The sequence below is a fragment of the Genypterus blacodes genome, unplaced genomic scaffold (assembly GCF_046128005.1).
Source record: "Genypterus blacodes isolate CSIRO-AG114 ecotype Tasmania unplaced genomic scaffold, CSIRO-AGI_Gbla_v1 ptg000008l_1, whole genome shotgun sequence".
Taxonomy (NCBI): domain Eukaryota; kingdom Metazoa; phylum Chordata; class Actinopteri; order Ophidiiformes; family Ophidiidae; genus Genypterus; species Genypterus blacodes.
The window spans coordinates 901150-917396 of record NW_027466822.1 but is presented as its reverse complement, the minus strand read 5'-3'; the positions used below and the strand labels follow the sequence as shown (position 1 = coordinate 917396).

The 16247-nt window shown below is 46.1% G+C and overlaps 3 protein-coding genes across 5 annotated transcripts; 2 read left to right on the top strand and 1 right to left on the bottom strand.

Annotated features, from left to right (window-relative positions):
- Nucleotides 1-51: 51 nt before the first annotated feature.
- tbccd1 (TBCC domain containing 1) lies at nt 52-5227 on the top strand. Of its 3 annotated transcripts, none has more exons than XM_076156316.1 (9): nt 52-272; nt 899-963; nt 1058-1324; nt 1551-1706; nt 1925-2041; nt 2239-2449; nt 2669-2852; nt 2930-3466; nt 3833-5227. In XM_076156316.1, exons 2-9 carry the CDS (start codon nt 901-903, stop codon nt 3945-3947), a joined length of 1650 nt encoding a protein of 549 aa, XP_076012431.1. In that variant the 5' UTR covers nt 52-272; nt 899-900; the 3' UTR covers nt 3948-5227. The 3 variants fall into 3 exon arrangements, with proteins under 3 accessions (XP_076012431.1, XP_076012423.1, XP_076012415.1); XM_076156308.1 differs by having other exon boundaries at nt 52-406; XM_076156300.1 differs by having other exon boundaries at nt 52-412.
- Nucleotides 5198-9252, bottom strand: lcmt2 (leucine carboxyl methyltransferase 2). The gene is made up of 14 exons (XM_076156327.1): nt 9053-9252; nt 8842-8966; nt 8562-8643; nt 8284-8464; nt 8003-8159; nt 7714-7903; nt 7485-7592; nt 7283-7370; nt 6956-7183; nt 6563-6799; nt 6377-6474; nt 6098-6285; nt 5881-6016; nt 5198-5543 (listed from the first exon to the last, which is right to left on the bottom strand). The coding sequence occupies exons 1-14, from the start codon at nt 9098-9100 to the stop codon at nt 5379-5381; spliced, it is 2031 nt and encodes a 676-aa protein (XP_076012442.1). The 5' UTR covers nt 9101-9252; the 3' UTR covers nt 5198-5378.
- Nucleotides 9253-10522: 1270 nt separating this feature from the next.
- On the top strand, nt 10523-15920 carry rab5b (RAB5B, member RAS oncogene family). The gene is made up of 6 exons (XM_076156877.1): nt 10523-10621; nt 11665-11973; nt 12105-12256; nt 12466-12588; nt 13844-13937; nt 14025-15920. Exons 2-6 carry the CDS (start codon nt 11808-11810, stop codon nt 14141-14143), a joined length of 654 nt encoding a protein of 217 aa, XP_076012992.1. The 5' UTR covers nt 10523-10621; nt 11665-11807; the 3' UTR covers nt 14144-15920.
- The last annotated feature ends 327 nt before the right edge of the window (nt 15921-16247 follow it).

Below are 16247 nucleotides of genomic sequence, written 5' to 3'. Positions count from 1 at the left end.
ACTCCGCCCACTTCCAAAATAAATACACATAATTTTTACTTGTGTTTTAAAATTATGTAAATTTACAGGCTTAGACGATTCTGTTTCAACGCGTACAAAATCGTGTATCAGTCAAATAATTTGTCTTTGAATGTGGTTATTTGCTAGTTACTTAGTTGGAACGGCTCGCGGCGGTACCTGAGCGCGTTCACGCGAGCTGCGCGTGAATGAGATGTGAGTTCGGAGCTAAGTGCAGAGGAGCGCGCCAAATAGGAAGAAGGGGACCAACTATGGTATGTTTCCATATTAACCACGGCAACCCGTAGACATGACAGGACTGCAACGAGCCAGCTTTCCTTCCGGCTATGAGTGAGTGGAACCCCGTGGAGGCTGCCGAGACAGTGCGGTGTTTGGACGAGGAAAGAGGGTAAAAGTAAGATCAAGAGATGGCGCTTTCCTCCTGTCTGTATGTCTGTTTGGTAGCCTTGCTTGCTAACGCTCGCTAAGTTAACCCGGCGAGGCTGGTTAAGTTTAGCTAGTAAGAATGGCTGCTTCGCTATCGCTTCAGCCACCAAACTGTGTGTAACAAAGCACCAGAGTTACTATTCCAGGTCTGTGACTGTGTCTGTTTGGTGTCTATCCGCAAGTCATGTCTGTTAGCTTAACAACCTGGAGTGGTGATGCTGTCAGGTGTTCGAGAGCAGCTTTGATGGTCCTTGTCACGGGAACAGCAACACTTATGAGAGCACCAAAAGCCTCTGAACGCCAGATAATCAAATATATTTAATGTCAGTGCAAATTGACACGAACGTTTTCATTGACAATTCCTGAATTTCAATGATACTCACACTAGATGCGTGTTTAGGAGCAGTTTGATGCACATGTTTGACCTTTACACATCTGTATCAATTCTCATCAGACATGGAGAGAAGGACTGTAAGAATATGGCCACGCACAGAGCCATTCCTGTTGGGGGCCCTACCGGTGAATACATGCACATAACTACTTTACATTATTTAATTTGATCTTCTTACGGATGCAATCATTGTTAAATAACTATGGCGTAACACTCCTGTAGGTGGCCGCCCCCTCCAAGCTCAGTTGGCATTATCTTCGAAAGATGGCGACCTACGTACGAACGCAGGACGGCTGCTTCCCCGTCCTGAGCTGGCCCAAGTGGAGGCACATCGCCTGTGGAAAACTGCAGCTTCCAGAGGAGCTGGCATGGCTCTACTTCGACAGCTTTGACCTTCTTTCTGGCCACGCACCTAGGGAGAAGCTGGAGTGGGCAGAGTGCCTTTCTGAGTGCTCCTCCAAAAGTGAGCTGAACCAGCAGAGAAGCAAGGTGAGAACTAAAGTTAGTGAGTAGAAGTAGTCGAACAACGCTCCAGGCAAATGGCTCAGTTTACCTCGAAGTGTAATCCTATCTCCATTGTCCTGTTTCCCTTTTGTTGTGTCCTGGTTGTTGCTTTGTTACTTATGTGTCCGAAGCATATTATACTCATATAAAAGCTCATTTTGATGTGATGAAGAGCTTGGATACTGAGCGCATGTGTGTTGCTTCTTTGCAGTTGTCTGTGGACACACTGCAGTTCCTCCTGTTCCTCTACATCCAGCAGCTTAACCGTGTGTCTCTTAGCACCTCTATGATCGGTGAAGAGTGGCCCAGTCAGGCCCGTTCAGCCTCTGCATCAGGCCGAGAGGCAAAGACCAGCTTCCAGAACAAGGTCACCTCTTCAATACAGTGGCATGTTGTTACTGCAGGGGACAAATGATCATCTTATTGCATGTATTGTATGTTTAGGACAACTTGTGTTATTCTGACCAGTGCCCGAGGACCATGGCTACACAATAGATTATTTAGTTTAACCCATATTATTGGCTTATTAGTTATAATACAAAGATAACTCATCTTTGCCTTTTGTGTCTTGGTTTGGCTCAGTAGAACTGGGACTGCCACGCCCACCTGTCATTTCTGCAAAGACATTTAAGTGCGATTCTGGAGCTGCTGGTGGAGCCTCAACAGCCGGTACAGTCTGGACACGCCCAAACGGAGAGCCAGGTTGGTTTACCGCTACAGAAATAATCATTATCTAGCAGAGAAAAAACATAAGAGTTCTTGATAAATGTTTCTATTGCCTATAATGTCTTGCAGATACACTAATCTGTGCTCTGTAACATCTACAAAAATGACTTTCACTTGCAAGATCTTTCTAAAATGCGAGAATTCAACCGTATTTTTGCGTTTGCTTCTTCTAGATCTCTCTGGAGGCTGTGCGGGCCCTAAGTCTGCTCCTGGAGGGCTCTCTGCACTCCCGTGGAAATGTCCGTCCCGTTCACAGGCTGCTGACTCACAACCCGCTCCAGACGCAGACGGGCTTCTCCTCACTCAGCCGCTCCTTCTCCCTGCACCAGCTGCTCTGCTGCCTCAAGGACAACCTCACGCTCAACCCCTTTGACTTAAGCTCAGGCAAGGGAGCAGGCTGGGTGCCAACAAGCTTTGTTAAAATTTCAATGTTAATGTTTTTAATGTGTAGATGTTTTGAGTTTGTGCAGTAAGTGTTTATTCAATTTAAAGAATGAGTCTGAAACATGGAATGTGGGCTCGTTTATACTGTCTTACTCCTTCACTGCCTGTGTGTCCACATTAGTTTGATGAGTCTTCTTGCTCTCTGTGTTTGCGTTGCAGAGGAAGGGGCGAGAAAGAACCTGATAGTCAGCAACAGCAACCTGGCTCCACCTGGCAGTAAGATGATGCTCATGTCTCAGGTCCTCAAAAAAACTGTGGCAGAGAACTCCGCCACACTGACCAGTGCCAACATCAAAATACACAGATGCTCCCACGCCTTCATATATCTGCTGGCCCCTCTCAGGTAAGGGGAGCCTCCATGTACACAACATGTGTGGGCTTGTTTTGGTTCTAAGCATCCTGTTCGTTACACACTTCCAGGTCGGTCAGCGTGGAGAAGTGCCGTGACAGCACGTTGGTTCTGGGTCCGGTCGAGATCAGCGTCCACATCAACAACTGCAAGAACGTGCGAGTGGTGTGTGTGGCGGGTCAGATCATTGTCAGAGCCTCCACGGGCTGCACAATCCATGCCTTGACACCCACCCACCCTCTGCTTCTACCTGGAAACCGAGACATTACATTGGGACCTTTCCACACTTACTACCCCTCCCTGGAAGAAGACATGGCCAGTGTGGGTCTGGCTGTAGTGCCCAATGCCTGGGACCAGCCTTTACTTCTGGGGACAGAGGGCCTGGTCCCGGCCCCGCTCTCGGACCACTCGTCGTCCAGCCAAGACCCCGCCTGCTACCGCCTGCTGCCCCCCGCTGACTTCGACTCTATGGTGGTGCCTTTTCATACCAGTGGGGACACGAGTGATGTGCCAGGAGGGCTGCCGCCACAATACCAGGAGGTGCTCGACGACAAGCAGAGGAGGATACAGAAGTGGTACAAGAGTCTAAAGGAGGCCAATCTGGACAAGTGAGTAATCATTGTGTGTGTGTGTGTGTGTGTGTGTGTGTGTGTGTGTGTGTGTGTGTGTGTGTGTGTGTGTGTGTGTGTGTGTGTGTGTGTGTGTGTGTGTGTGTGTGTGTGTGTGTGTGTGTGTGTGTGTGTGTGTGTGTGTGTGTGTGTGTGTGTGTGTGTGGTCGGTCTAGCTGTAGGCGCTCTGCATTGTAACTGACCTGACCAACAGAGCACACTGGCTGAACGTGTCAGTAGTAGGGGAAGAAAAAAATCATTCAACATCACTGATCTGTCCCACATCCCCACTCTTTTCTACTCTGCAGTTGACCTGGTTTTTGTTTGTCGCTCTATTGTTAACGCCGGTCTCTGTTCCGTCTCAAGGGAGCAGCAGTGTCGGCTCCGGGAGGAGGTGGAGTCCATGTTCCAGGAGTGGTTGGTGAAAGCCGGACATAAACGAGAACTGAACAGCCTCACCGTAGCCGGAGGCCTCCAATGAGACCGACACGAGATCAATAACAAAAATGAACTCTGTACTTTGAGAGAAGTCTGGATTTTTTTGTGACGATATAAATGCAGACGAACGCAGCTTCTGGCATGAAGAAGAACCATGGACTTGACCACCCGACTGTGCTGTCTGCAGGTTGATGGAAAGCTGTTGGTGGAACTCTTGGCAAAACCTGGTAGTACTTAAACATTTCCACGCCCGTCAATACAGTCTGTGAATGTTCAACAGTGGGAATACATGCATAGACCACCTGCTTGGAGCTGTGGATTTGTTTGAAAATGTTCCCATTGAGGCAAGCTAATGTCATTGAAGAAGAGACTGTACAGTAGTTGCACTTTAGGTATAATAGATAATAATTAAGAAATTATTTTGGTAAGGAATTATTCACTCAGGTCAGTGTAATTTAAAGTCATGTAACAACTTGTTTATTGCGCCGTACACAAACGCTTCTTAATTCCTGTCAGATTGTCGCTGCACTGCCACCTAGAGGCTGAAACGTTGAAAAGTATGTTGCACTTTTGGCCACGCCCCCAATCAGTGACGCCACAGCAGCTGTTCACCTTCAGTTACCGGTGGGAAAATGTCAACCTGCTTTAGGCGTTTAATCTGGCAATCTCGTGTCAATATTACAGAAACAAGTTTGCTGTTATGTGCCAACAGAGTCTTAAGTTGAATGCATTTTCGTTTTGCACTAATGTCGTAAATGTACATATATTTGGTTTAAGGTATAACAGGAAGAGAACAAAGGATTGTGACCTGCTGTATGCACTCAGTGGCCACTTAATTAGATACACCTGCTGATTAATTAGGTACACCTGCTGATAATGTAACTTATAGCTGAGGCTGCATATTTCACTGCATTATATTGAAATGAGATTTGAACATTTTAACCAATTTATACACGGGAAGGGAATGAAATATTTGTAACACCTCTCACAATGTACTGAACACCGTTAACTTTCCTTTAATTCTTTACAGAGAGAGGGCTTTAGCTTTTATATTGGGTTGGATTGGAAAATTCATCCTTGTCACCAGAGTGCAGCTTAAAGGACAACTTGATTGAAGATGTCTATGGTTTACTATCATGTATTAGAAAACAATGATTTCACATTTCTGCTGTTTCAATATTCAGTTACACAGTTAAATGTCTTATTTTAAACTGGTTCTTTTTGGTTCCAGCACACTGTCACTGGTATAGTTACTGTATGAACTGAGGTACTGTATGAATAGTTGCATTGTTTTTTCAAAGGAACAATAAACCGGAAAATGATTACCTATTGTATATTTCTTTGGATGTGAACATACAACATAATGTATTACTCCTTAAGCAGAGTGAAATGCGACCTCTTTGCCATCAATATCTGTAAGTTTCTGTACTACAAATACTTTCAACCATTGATCCCTTGAGAACTTTTGTCCACTTCATCCCAGCACAGGTTTCAGGTCCACAGTAGCAGGCTGAAGGTTGAAGTGAGTCCCAAAGGAGAAACAGTTTCCTCCTCCACCTATGAGAAGCACCGCTGGGTCAGGTGCTTCCATCAGCTCAGAGCAGAAGGAATGGAGCATCAGCGGCCACGGCACAGAGGTCTGGGGACGGCACAACACATGGAATTCTCTTACTCTGTGTTCTTTCAAGTGTTTTATGTTTCCATCCTGAGCTTATGTCATATATGGAGCATTTAAAGCCGGACGGAATCGAAGGATTTTCTGGGAATGTATGTCTGAACTAGGCCACTGACATTGTTGGAAAAATAGATATGACAAGGCATCATTGTAGCGTAACCAATTCTATTAAGGAATCCACAGTAGCAACATGGAGCTGTAAAGTTCCATCTAAAACCGTGCAGACCTGGAAAAGTGAACACCATATATCTCTAGAATGCTACAACAATAAATGTATACGTGAATGTTAAAGTTATCTGACCGTGTCCAAAGTGAACTCCATGCTGCTCCGTGTGATGAGGTCGATCACAGCGACGCCAGGGACACCGTCTGAATGGAGCCAAACTCCACCCACCACAACCAGCTTCTCACCAACCATGTGGGCAGAATGAGAGTACCTGAAACAAAGTATGGGAGGCTGCGCTTAGTATCTTTAATGTTGGAATGTAGAGGATTTATGATTCTGAGCGATGACTTACCTGGGAACAGGAGGGGGCTGTACCTCTATTCTTTCCCAGGAGAAGCCTCTGTCAGTGGGCCTTAACACTGTTGTGTCCCCCAGAGGCAGTCCCCTTCTCCCCAGTCCTCCAAACATCACCACACCCCCCTGGTATGAAGAGGCGGAGTGGGCGAGCCGGGCCTCTGGTGCTGCACCCTCCACTGGCATCTGTCACGCATACAAGTACAGCAGGAGAATGATGGATGTTGCGTGTTTCAAAGTGTTCATGAGACGATTCACAGGTAGAAGATGATCAAACCTCAGCCCAGTGCTGCTGGTCCAGACAGAGGAAATAACTGTCGCCCAAAACACGCTCCGATTGGTTCCTTCCACCAAATACAAACAGGAAGTCTTTGCCTGTAGAAAACAATTAGACATGAAACAAAAGCCCAGTCGGAGCCTTTACACTAACACACTTCATTCCTCTGTTGAATCTCTCTCTCACCTTTGTGACAGATCAAAGTAGCCGTGTGCCTCCATCTTGGCTGTGGGGAATCACCTGTACAGACCATCTGCTTCACACAAACGTTTATGTCTGGGTTCTCTGAGTCGGGTGAACCATGGGGGTCAAGGGTCACTTTGAGAAGACCTGTAGCTGGGCTGATTGGAGAGGAGCGACCTCCGTATACAACAGCACCTCCTCCTCCAGGGAGTGAGGTAACTGTGTGGTACAGCCGCACACCTGAGGATGAGGATCAAGCAAGCAAGTGTTGATAACTTGGAAAATAACGTCATAGTTGCATCAAATTAAAAGTGGCTGTTGTGAAGAAAACAGTGCCACTGCATTGTGTATTTAAATGATTTTGCATCACTAAACACATCATTTAAATCCTCCTACCTAAGTCTCCTTGATGTGACACACTGGCTGATCTCCAGCCTTCCTGGCCTTTGAGGAGGACGGTGGTCTCTGCCCCCCTGCCTCCCCTGCTGGAGCCTCCGGTCAGCAGGATTTGTCCCGGGTTCAGGGAGGTGGAGGTCGTGCCCAGCCTCTCCACACAAACCGGCACCGTCCTCACGCTCAGCGCTGTGGGACTCCAAGAAGGTCTCATCAACGCCAGCAGAGACACTGAGAGCAAGAAACAAGCTCAAGTTACAAACGGAGGCATACAGAGAGAGGATTATTAGAGTGTTTGCTAGAGGGAAGAGGGGACACTGGGTGAGATACCTGACGGGTGTGTGAGTAAAGCCTGTGCAGACAAAGAGCCCCGAGATGCAGTAAGGATGAAGTAATGGGAACATTTCTGGTGCCACTCCTGCAAGTGGACAGATACACAAACACACACACACACACACTGTTAAGTACCAGTGTGTCTTATTTGAAGACATACGATGGAGGATTGTTGTAAACTAAATTGAAAGAAGCAAACCTCATACTCATCAAAAGGCTCCAGGCTCTCCACTCTGCTTCTCTCCTCCTCAGGGACAAAGCCCAGGTAGAAGTCATTCATATCCAGACACACACATTCCTCCCAGCCCTGAGGACACAATGCAGACTGAAAAGGATTCTAAATCCCAACCTAAGTTCAACGATGAGACTGCAGCATTGATATCTGAACAAATGTCTCCATCAATAACTTCTTCATTCTCCATGCTGACCTTGTCCAGGAACCTGCGTGTGTGTGCAGCAGTGTCTGGGTACTGCTGAAGTGCATGTAGAGTCGAGTTCAGCTTTACGAAGTGATCTCGCATGATACGGCCGAAAGGATCGTGGGGACGGATCTGCTCGTACATGACGAAGATGGACTGAGGCAGGAGCCTGGCTGCCCAGCTGATGACGCCATCTGACCTGCACAACACACAAACGCCACAAACACACACTTAAAGGAAAACTGCATGACAAGATCAAACACTTCCCATTCAGTGTATACATCAGGAGAAAAGCTACCATTGTGTTTCCATGTAAGTGAGCACCACTTCAGACAGATTGAGGGTGGGGGCGGCCCAGTCCAGCCCCGCCCCATGTAGAGCCTCTTCCACCTGGGTCTCCTCTCTAACATCCACCCCCAGCAGACGGTACTGAGCACTAGACGCATATACGGGACCTGAAGACACACGGGCAGACATGTACTTATGAAATATATAACTCGCTCTGAGTTATGCAGTCAAGACAATCCTATAAAGTATTTCTAAGCAATATTTTGTGAGGAAAAGCAGAGGGCCTCTAACCTGTGAGAGAAGCTAAATGGAGGTCTACCTTCTCCCTCAGTGTGGCGTTGGAGCTGATCAGGGCAGCCTTGCGCCGGCTAACGTCATGGAAATCCACCTCAAACACAACGACCCCATCGAGAGCTCCGTCTGCATGTAGGCGGAAATACAACGAGTCGAAGCCTGCGCCCAAAGATAAGATCTAGGAGAGGGAGGGAAAGGAGAGGAAGCAAGGTAAAAGTCCTTTCAGTCTCCTCACGGGACCAAATCCTGCTCTGCCTCATCAGCTGTTCACCTGCCTGTCTGCAGGGACAGTCTGCAGTCATCTGGAGGAACCTTCCCACACAGTGGTCAACAGCTCTCCAGCGCACATAGTAACCCCTGCAGCAAGACATGACACACAAGAACTTCATGGTTTGGTTGGTTCACAGGTACAAACGTGCAGCTACTGAGTTGTGTGTTGCTTTGAATGTAAAGTGCCAACATTTGTTGTGAAAGCTGAATTGAATTATCTCAAATATTATAAACAATCTCTACTTTTTCAGTTTCTCCCCCAGTCTGTCCCTGTGTCCCACTGACCTGTTGATAAGCGGGGCTCTCCGGGCCACTTTGCACACAAAGTGTCGCAGAAACGAGTCCCGGAAGTAGCCTTGTGCAGCAGCAGACACCTTGCTCACCACGCTGCTGTCGTTGGTTCCCTGCACCTGTTGCCATAGAAACACCAATCAACGTGCCAATATGAGACATTAACCCTTCATATGTAAACATACTGTTTGGTCCTGTCCCTCACCGCGGTGTCCCTGCCCTGCTTCTGCTTCTTTCGGTTTGTCGTTGGCATGACGACGGCAAGCTGTCAAGTCGCTACGTCGGCGACTTTCAACACACGCAGTTTATGTTTATCACATCAGCTGTGCACATCTGTGGCAGCAGGTCGAGCCATGGTACCACAACAATTCAAAACCTCTTTCATGTGGTAAATGACTTCCGGGTACTGCTGTCACTTTCGATCTCCACAGCGCCTCCCGGAGGCCCGGAGGCCAAGAGAGGAGAAGTCTCGGGTACATCTAAATGTAGACGTAATAATGTCAAATTTATAGGACATCAACAGTAATTGCTAATGAGGAAAACAATTTGTTCAAGTGTTTTAGAATTTAAAGTGATTTCTTTGCTTGTGTCTCACCAAGACCGCAGCAGGTCTTCTGTGGCGTTTGGTTCACAGCTCGACTGTTAGAAGAAGCCTCTTAAGTTTCATCAGGGTCAGAGCCCTGTAGACTCTGTGCAGTGATCCTATAGCCTATAGATTACATCCCTGATGGCTTTAAATCTTAATTTCAACAGACCCAAAACCGGACTTTCAGGTAACCAAAACATTTCTTTTAAGGTGTCATGTAGTGTAATCACAGTCATTGGTCTTGAACTTATACAACAGGTTTAAATCTTCAGTATCATTATTTAACAATGTAAATATTTCACGCCAGCTCAACCCATCGCTCTAACCCCAGCCTCCCCTGACCCTCTTTCCCCACCTTGACCCACCTGCCCAACCCCTTAAATGGGTCCTTTGGGATTTTCCTTTCTCTTATCAACCCTCCTATAAAATTGACCCCCCCAACAATTGATACCCCCCACACCCATAGTGTGTTCACTATGACATCATTCATGAATCTCAAAGCAGTGTGGGTGGGGTGCCAATGATGTCATTAACAACTGTGTCATCATTCACAATTCCGTTCACTGAGCTCTCCAACTCTGTGCTAAACTATCCTGCCTGTGTTCAAACCACGATATCAAGGTAAAATGGTGGTAACTGAACTATCTCACGATGGCAAAGAACACTTAGGGGGTCTTTGAGGGACATTCCACTTCTACTGTAAATATTTCATTTTTAAAAAGGTCATACAATACAAGTATAATGATCTAATAATGTATTTGTACATGTATAAAATGTGTACATTATTACAATATTGTTACAGCAACGTCAAAATTCTTTGTTTTGCCCACGAACGTAATCTGCCTCATTGTACACTACAGAGAAGCAAGACATGTGTGTATTCTATAACATCATGTTTGATGAATATGAATGAATATATAGTGTGTTATTGTTATGTGCTGATGAGTTTGAATCTGATCATCTAATATTTGCCCTGAAAGAGAAGGAAAAGTAAAATAAAAAGACAAAGTTAGTCGTAAATGAAGCATGAGAGCGATTACTGGAGGAATCGTTATCGTCGTCAATGCAGCACCTACTGCGCATGCGCGGATTTACAGGAAGTGTTAACGTTTTCTTTCACCAGCTGATAGCCAAATTGTCAACAGCCGAGCCTCCGGTACCGCCGCAGCCGAAACGAGGACATACGAGGTAAATACGCCCGTTTTGTCCTTTAGGCGGACATGTCTTAGTTAGACGAAGGCGTAACAATGGCGTAATAACAAATGCTTTGACTGTTTTAGTCTCCTCCGACCTGGAGCCTGAGTCCCTTTAGCACACAAGCAGAAAGGCGAGATAAGCGCTGATGGTAGATTAACGCGACCGTGTGAGGACAGAGGCAAAACGGCGGAATGCCAGCTGCCCTCCCCGGTCCACACACCGCCGAGTACCACCTATGTGTTCTGCGATTGTATTTATATGTAATATTCAATAATATTCAACCGGCTGCAGTGTCGGCAGTTCAGCTCTGTGGTGTGTGTGAGGGAAGAGAGAAATGTCGCATCCTCATTAAACTCCAGCTTCACGTTGACGGGGCCATTATTTGCACACACACACTCACACACACTCACACATCACAGCGAAGAAACACAATCATGGTTAGTAAATATAAAACAGCTGATTTCTTGTCCCAATCTCCTCTGTTTATCTCCCAAAACCTGACTAGACTTTAGACTATACAGATTGATTGGCGGCGGACCTTAGGGAGAAAATGGATCAATCGCTCATAGAAGTCGAGAGAGATATTAAACAGCAGCAGTCCTAAGATGTATTTTTAGTTATTACCTTTATCCTGTGATGAAACGTGTCTATTCTGATGGGATGACAACATCCTTTGAGCTCCAGCTGTCACCCAATGGTAAAAAAGAATGAATGAATAAGATCAATAATATGTAGTGATGGTTACAGTACAATCATGTTCCCTTGGTCCAGTAGAGTTTCACAGTCTGCCAGTGTACGTCGATGCTGTTCAAGCGGCACAATATGTTGCAAAACAGCTCTAGGTTGTTTATTCCTTGAATTTGTCTATGTCTTTTTTTCACTTCCCCAAAGGTAAATCAGCTGCTTCCCACTGACATGCTTTTATGTCTCTTATGTAAACTTATTTTTCTGATGCGTTGGAATGCGTGGCTGATGTTATTTCACCCCCAGACGTACCGCCACACTAAGCAAGACTTTGTCACTTCTTCACACAGACAAAAGGAGTGACGAGAGCCGAGGACGTTAAAAGAGAATTGGCTGTACTCTTTTGAGAGTAATTTGTCATACAAGTGGCTGATAGCCCCAGAAGCCCCCAGGGAGGAGGCCCAGCCCCCTGCCGTCTCCTGCTCGGGTCACTATGAGCTCCAGAGGGAGTGGAGGTCGCTCCAATGGCACATTACCACAGACCAAGATCTGCCAGTTCAAGCTGGTGCTGCTGGGAGACATGGCTGTGGGCAAGTCCAGCTTGGTGCTGCGCTTTGTGAAGGGACAGTTTGATGAGTTCCAGGAGACCACTATAGGAGGTGAGGGTGTGAGACTGTGGAAGGTGTTTGATTGGTTGTGTGGTCAGGTTATCAGGTTGTTAAAAGATGTGAGGAGCCCCAAGGGAAGGAAGAATAAAGGCTAACATGTCTGAACTTCCCTTCCTGTCCAGCTGCATTCCTGGCCCAGTCAGTGTGTTTAGATGACACCACAGTCAAGTTTGAGATCTGGGACACCGCAGGACAGGAGCGGTACCATAGCCTGGCTCCCATGTACTACCGCGGGGCACAAGCTGCCATTGTGGTCTTCGACATTACCAAGCCGGTAAGATTTAAACAGCCTGGAAGACGAGAACAACATTGAAGCTCTGTCACATCGATATTTGATCAAAATACTGTTATGAGTTCATCCCATAACAGGTGAAGGAACTCCTACATTCAAGTATCAAGTCATGCACAGGATACCTTGTTGCCTGCTTGTTATCAGTGTGTTTGGTGTTTAATCTGACCTTGTGTTCCTTGTTATTTGCACAGGAGACCTTTGAGAGAGCCAAGGCCTGGGTGAAGGAGCTACAGAGGCAGGCCAGTCCCAACATAGTGATCGCCCTGGCTGGGAACAAGGCTGACCTGGCAGAGAAGAGGCTAGTAGAGTATGAGGTAATGCACTCCCGTCACACCCTTGCAGAGCCGCGCCCGCATAGCTGTGTACCCTCATTTATAAAACATTGCGTAGAATCACGACTAAACCATTGCGTACAGAGAAAACTGTAGAGGGAAAGGTCAGATTGATACAGCCGAGCACACACACACACACACACACCTGTACGTAATTATACCCTTTATAAAGGACGTGAAAAGGCTCAGACATCCAAAACACTGCACTCCCACAACAATGCAAAGGAGTGAATGAATATTGAAATGAGCCGTAATTCAGAATGCCGACCTCTGAACCTGAGAGCAAAATAAAAACTCATAGATTGAAATGTTGTGATTTTTCTCCAGCACACTTACACACATATGCTTATAGCTCGCGTGGGAATGGGATCTGATTTGAGCCACGGGACATTTGTATCATAAATGGATCGACTGTGGAGAGGAGCAAGTGTGTTAAACCATAGACATTCACAAACATAAACACACGTTTGTTTACTCTGCGGGTGTGGATGTGTTTGTTCTGTCGTAGAGGCTGAGTGTTGGTGATTCTTCTCACAGTCGCTCCACGCCGGCAACGTTTCTTTGAAATCTGGCTTCGTTCATCGTCTGTTCATCAGCTTTTGTCTCCAAAATACGGGTCAGGGTCGTGGGTCAGAGTGGCTGTAGCGGTTTACATTCTCATGTAAAGTTTGTTTTCATAAATCCTAACATTTGTGTGGAGTGGCGCGCACAAGTAGGTTACAAATGAGGCCCCTGCTGTGTTAGATTCCTTTTCCATTCACAGAGTGCCAGTGTTAGCCTAGAACATTCCGACGACAATGATGTTTTGCCGATTTTGGTCCGTTTTAAGTAAAGTAAGTAAGTAAATGAGTGCTTTCAAACAAACCGATTTGATGTCTGTTCTCTCATGGCCTCCTTGGCACTAAACCACCTGCTTTCCCAGCCAAAGAGAGAGTCTGGGTCTATATAGTCTCCTGTAAGCAAGGCGCCTCAAGATGTCCCAACACGGTTTGGCTGAAATGTGGTGAACAGGTGGCCCGTATCTTGGATTGATACCAGCAATCATGTTGGTCAGAAGTGTTATTCTTCATTTAAATGGCCGATATTACAACCTCCCTCATCCATTAGTGCTGCATTACAATGTCAGAGCCTTTCAACCTGCAGGTTCAAACTAAAACAGATGTTCGTTCAGGGCTTTTCGACTTTTTGATTCATTTTACCTTCAATTGACATGTACACTTGTTTGTTTCTGGTAAAGGATGCCCAGACCTATGCTGAGGACACTGGCTTGCTCTTTATGGAGACCTCTGCCAAGACCGCCATGAATGTCAATGAGCTCTTCCTAGCCATCGGTAAGTGTTCCTCCGTGTATTCTCGACTCATAACAGGTGTGAAGGAGAGTTTCTTTAGATTGTTTTGACTTTTCTTTGTTAATACAGCAAAGAAGATGCCAAAAACAGACACGCAGAACCCCACACACGCAGCACGACACCGGGGGGTTAACCTCCAAGACCCAGACGCGCACTCTAGCCGAGCCTGCTGCGGCGGCGGGAACTAGACCTCCCCCGGGGTCGCACCGCACACACACACACACCTACGCCGCCACAGCCCTTCAACCATCCCATCTCCTTCAACCAACCTACAGGGGCGTGCAAAGGTCTGGAGAACCCGGCCCGCCACTTTACCCCTTAGCCTCCGAAAACCCTCCATTCGTCCTCTGCTCCATCCAGACAGCTGACCGGGGTCAGAAGTCCAGTGTTAGAAGAGATGAAGAGAAAGGAGACGGAGAAGAGCAACGGATGTTAGGTGTCCTCAACATGTATCTGCATTTTGAAATGTGGGGGAGACGTAGAGACTGATGGAGAGGAAGGAAGTGAGTATTGTGAAGTAGAACGGGGCAAACCTGTTGTAGTAGTTACACTAATTTAGAATTCCCCCTCGCGTTATTTCAGTCACAGCTGTTCGATTGCGTACTGAGGCACAACAGAAAGTAGCACACACACACACCGATGAGCAGCCCAGAAAAGGAAGAAAGGAGGAAAAACAAGCCAAAGAAGCCAAACGGTTAATCTGGGTTCCTTCTTCTTCTTCCTCCTCCTTCTCTTTCTTCTTCTTTTTTGTCAAGAGTTTGGTCCCAATACACTGCTTGGCCCCGCCTTTCCTGAATGAATCACCCCCCCCTCTGCTGTGAATAACGCCACATACTGTACCCTGTGGAATGACCCCCTTTGATCCTGACCCCTATCCCCCTCACACACACACACGTCTCACCCGCACTATCCTGGCCCACACTAGGTGATCCGTGTCGATTTGTTCTTATTTATTCTCCGGCGTTCTTTGCTTTGGAGTGCTGGGAGTGACAGGTGTGATCTATTCATACACCGCTGACCTGTTTTGCGTTGCTCTGTGCTCTCCTCTTGTCTGGGATGACTGACAGGTTTACATACCAATCTGATTACGAGGCAAATATTTTTAACCACTTCAAGGTTCAAATTTAGGCAAAACAATGGAGTTGGCAGGTTGGGTTTTAGCACCTTGCTCAGGGGCTGACGTGGTTGGAGTACGGCTCTTGGCTGTAATTAATGTCTGTAGCAGAAAACACATTGGCCAGGTTGAAAATTGGCCTCAGATAAATTATATAAAGTATATATTTGGGTTGTTTCCTTGTAGAATCGCTGTTCTAAAGCATATCACCATTCCCCTCCAGTTGATTGAGTTAAAGAAATAAAATGGGTATTTAAAAAAAACAAACAAAACAAAAGCAACCCGTCAAACACCTTCATGTTCCATAAGGGAACATATGGTAGCACTGTCCTTTCTGTGTTGGGTGTCCCCTCATGTGTCCCCACCAGTGTCCAAAAGGCTACGTTAACGGTGAACACACACACACATTGTGAGCTTGAATGCTTTTACCGAAACCATATAACTTGATATGACGCCGCTCTCCAAACTAAGAGCCGTGTGCTCGGCTGCTGTCCAAAGGCTGCTCGGCTGAAGAAAATGAGGGAAGAATTGATGGAAATACAAAAAAAAAAAAAGAGAAAAACATAAGTGCCTATTCCCAGGTTTCTTTTTTCCGTGAATCGCATTCGGAGCTTTCCTTTAGGTGTGCGCTTTACAATGTGAAAAACTTCAATCTGCGTGACACTGGCTTGTACTATTAACCAATAACCCAGCACCTTTGTCATTAGGTTGTATCGGCTGTAATGGTTGTAAAGAGATCTTGTTAAATCCATTGTATGTTATGTATTGTCTTAATTTTAAAGTATGTTGATTTTAAAAAGAGATCGTCTGTGAACCAGGAATGGATCATTAAAGGATTCGAATCAGTGTTACTATTGTGTTTGTTCTGTTTAAAGCAACTACTACTCGTCTGGCAGGAAATCATTGTTCCTAATGAAACATAAGGGACAGTTAAAGTTTATGGTCACTAAAAAAGCATCGACACCAGCTGCAATGTCATTGTTATCGAGGTTTAAATAACGGAATAAATGTTCATTTTGGTTTCTGGTGTTATGTGTTATTAAGATGAGAAATGTTAAAGTAGACTTGATTTCCCAGCAGCACCTCTGAGTGTTGCTCAATATTGGACAGGTTGTTCTATTTGTTTCTTTGCCAAGCAGCTGTAAAGTTGCGTACAATCGGTCCGTTTTTTTAATTCT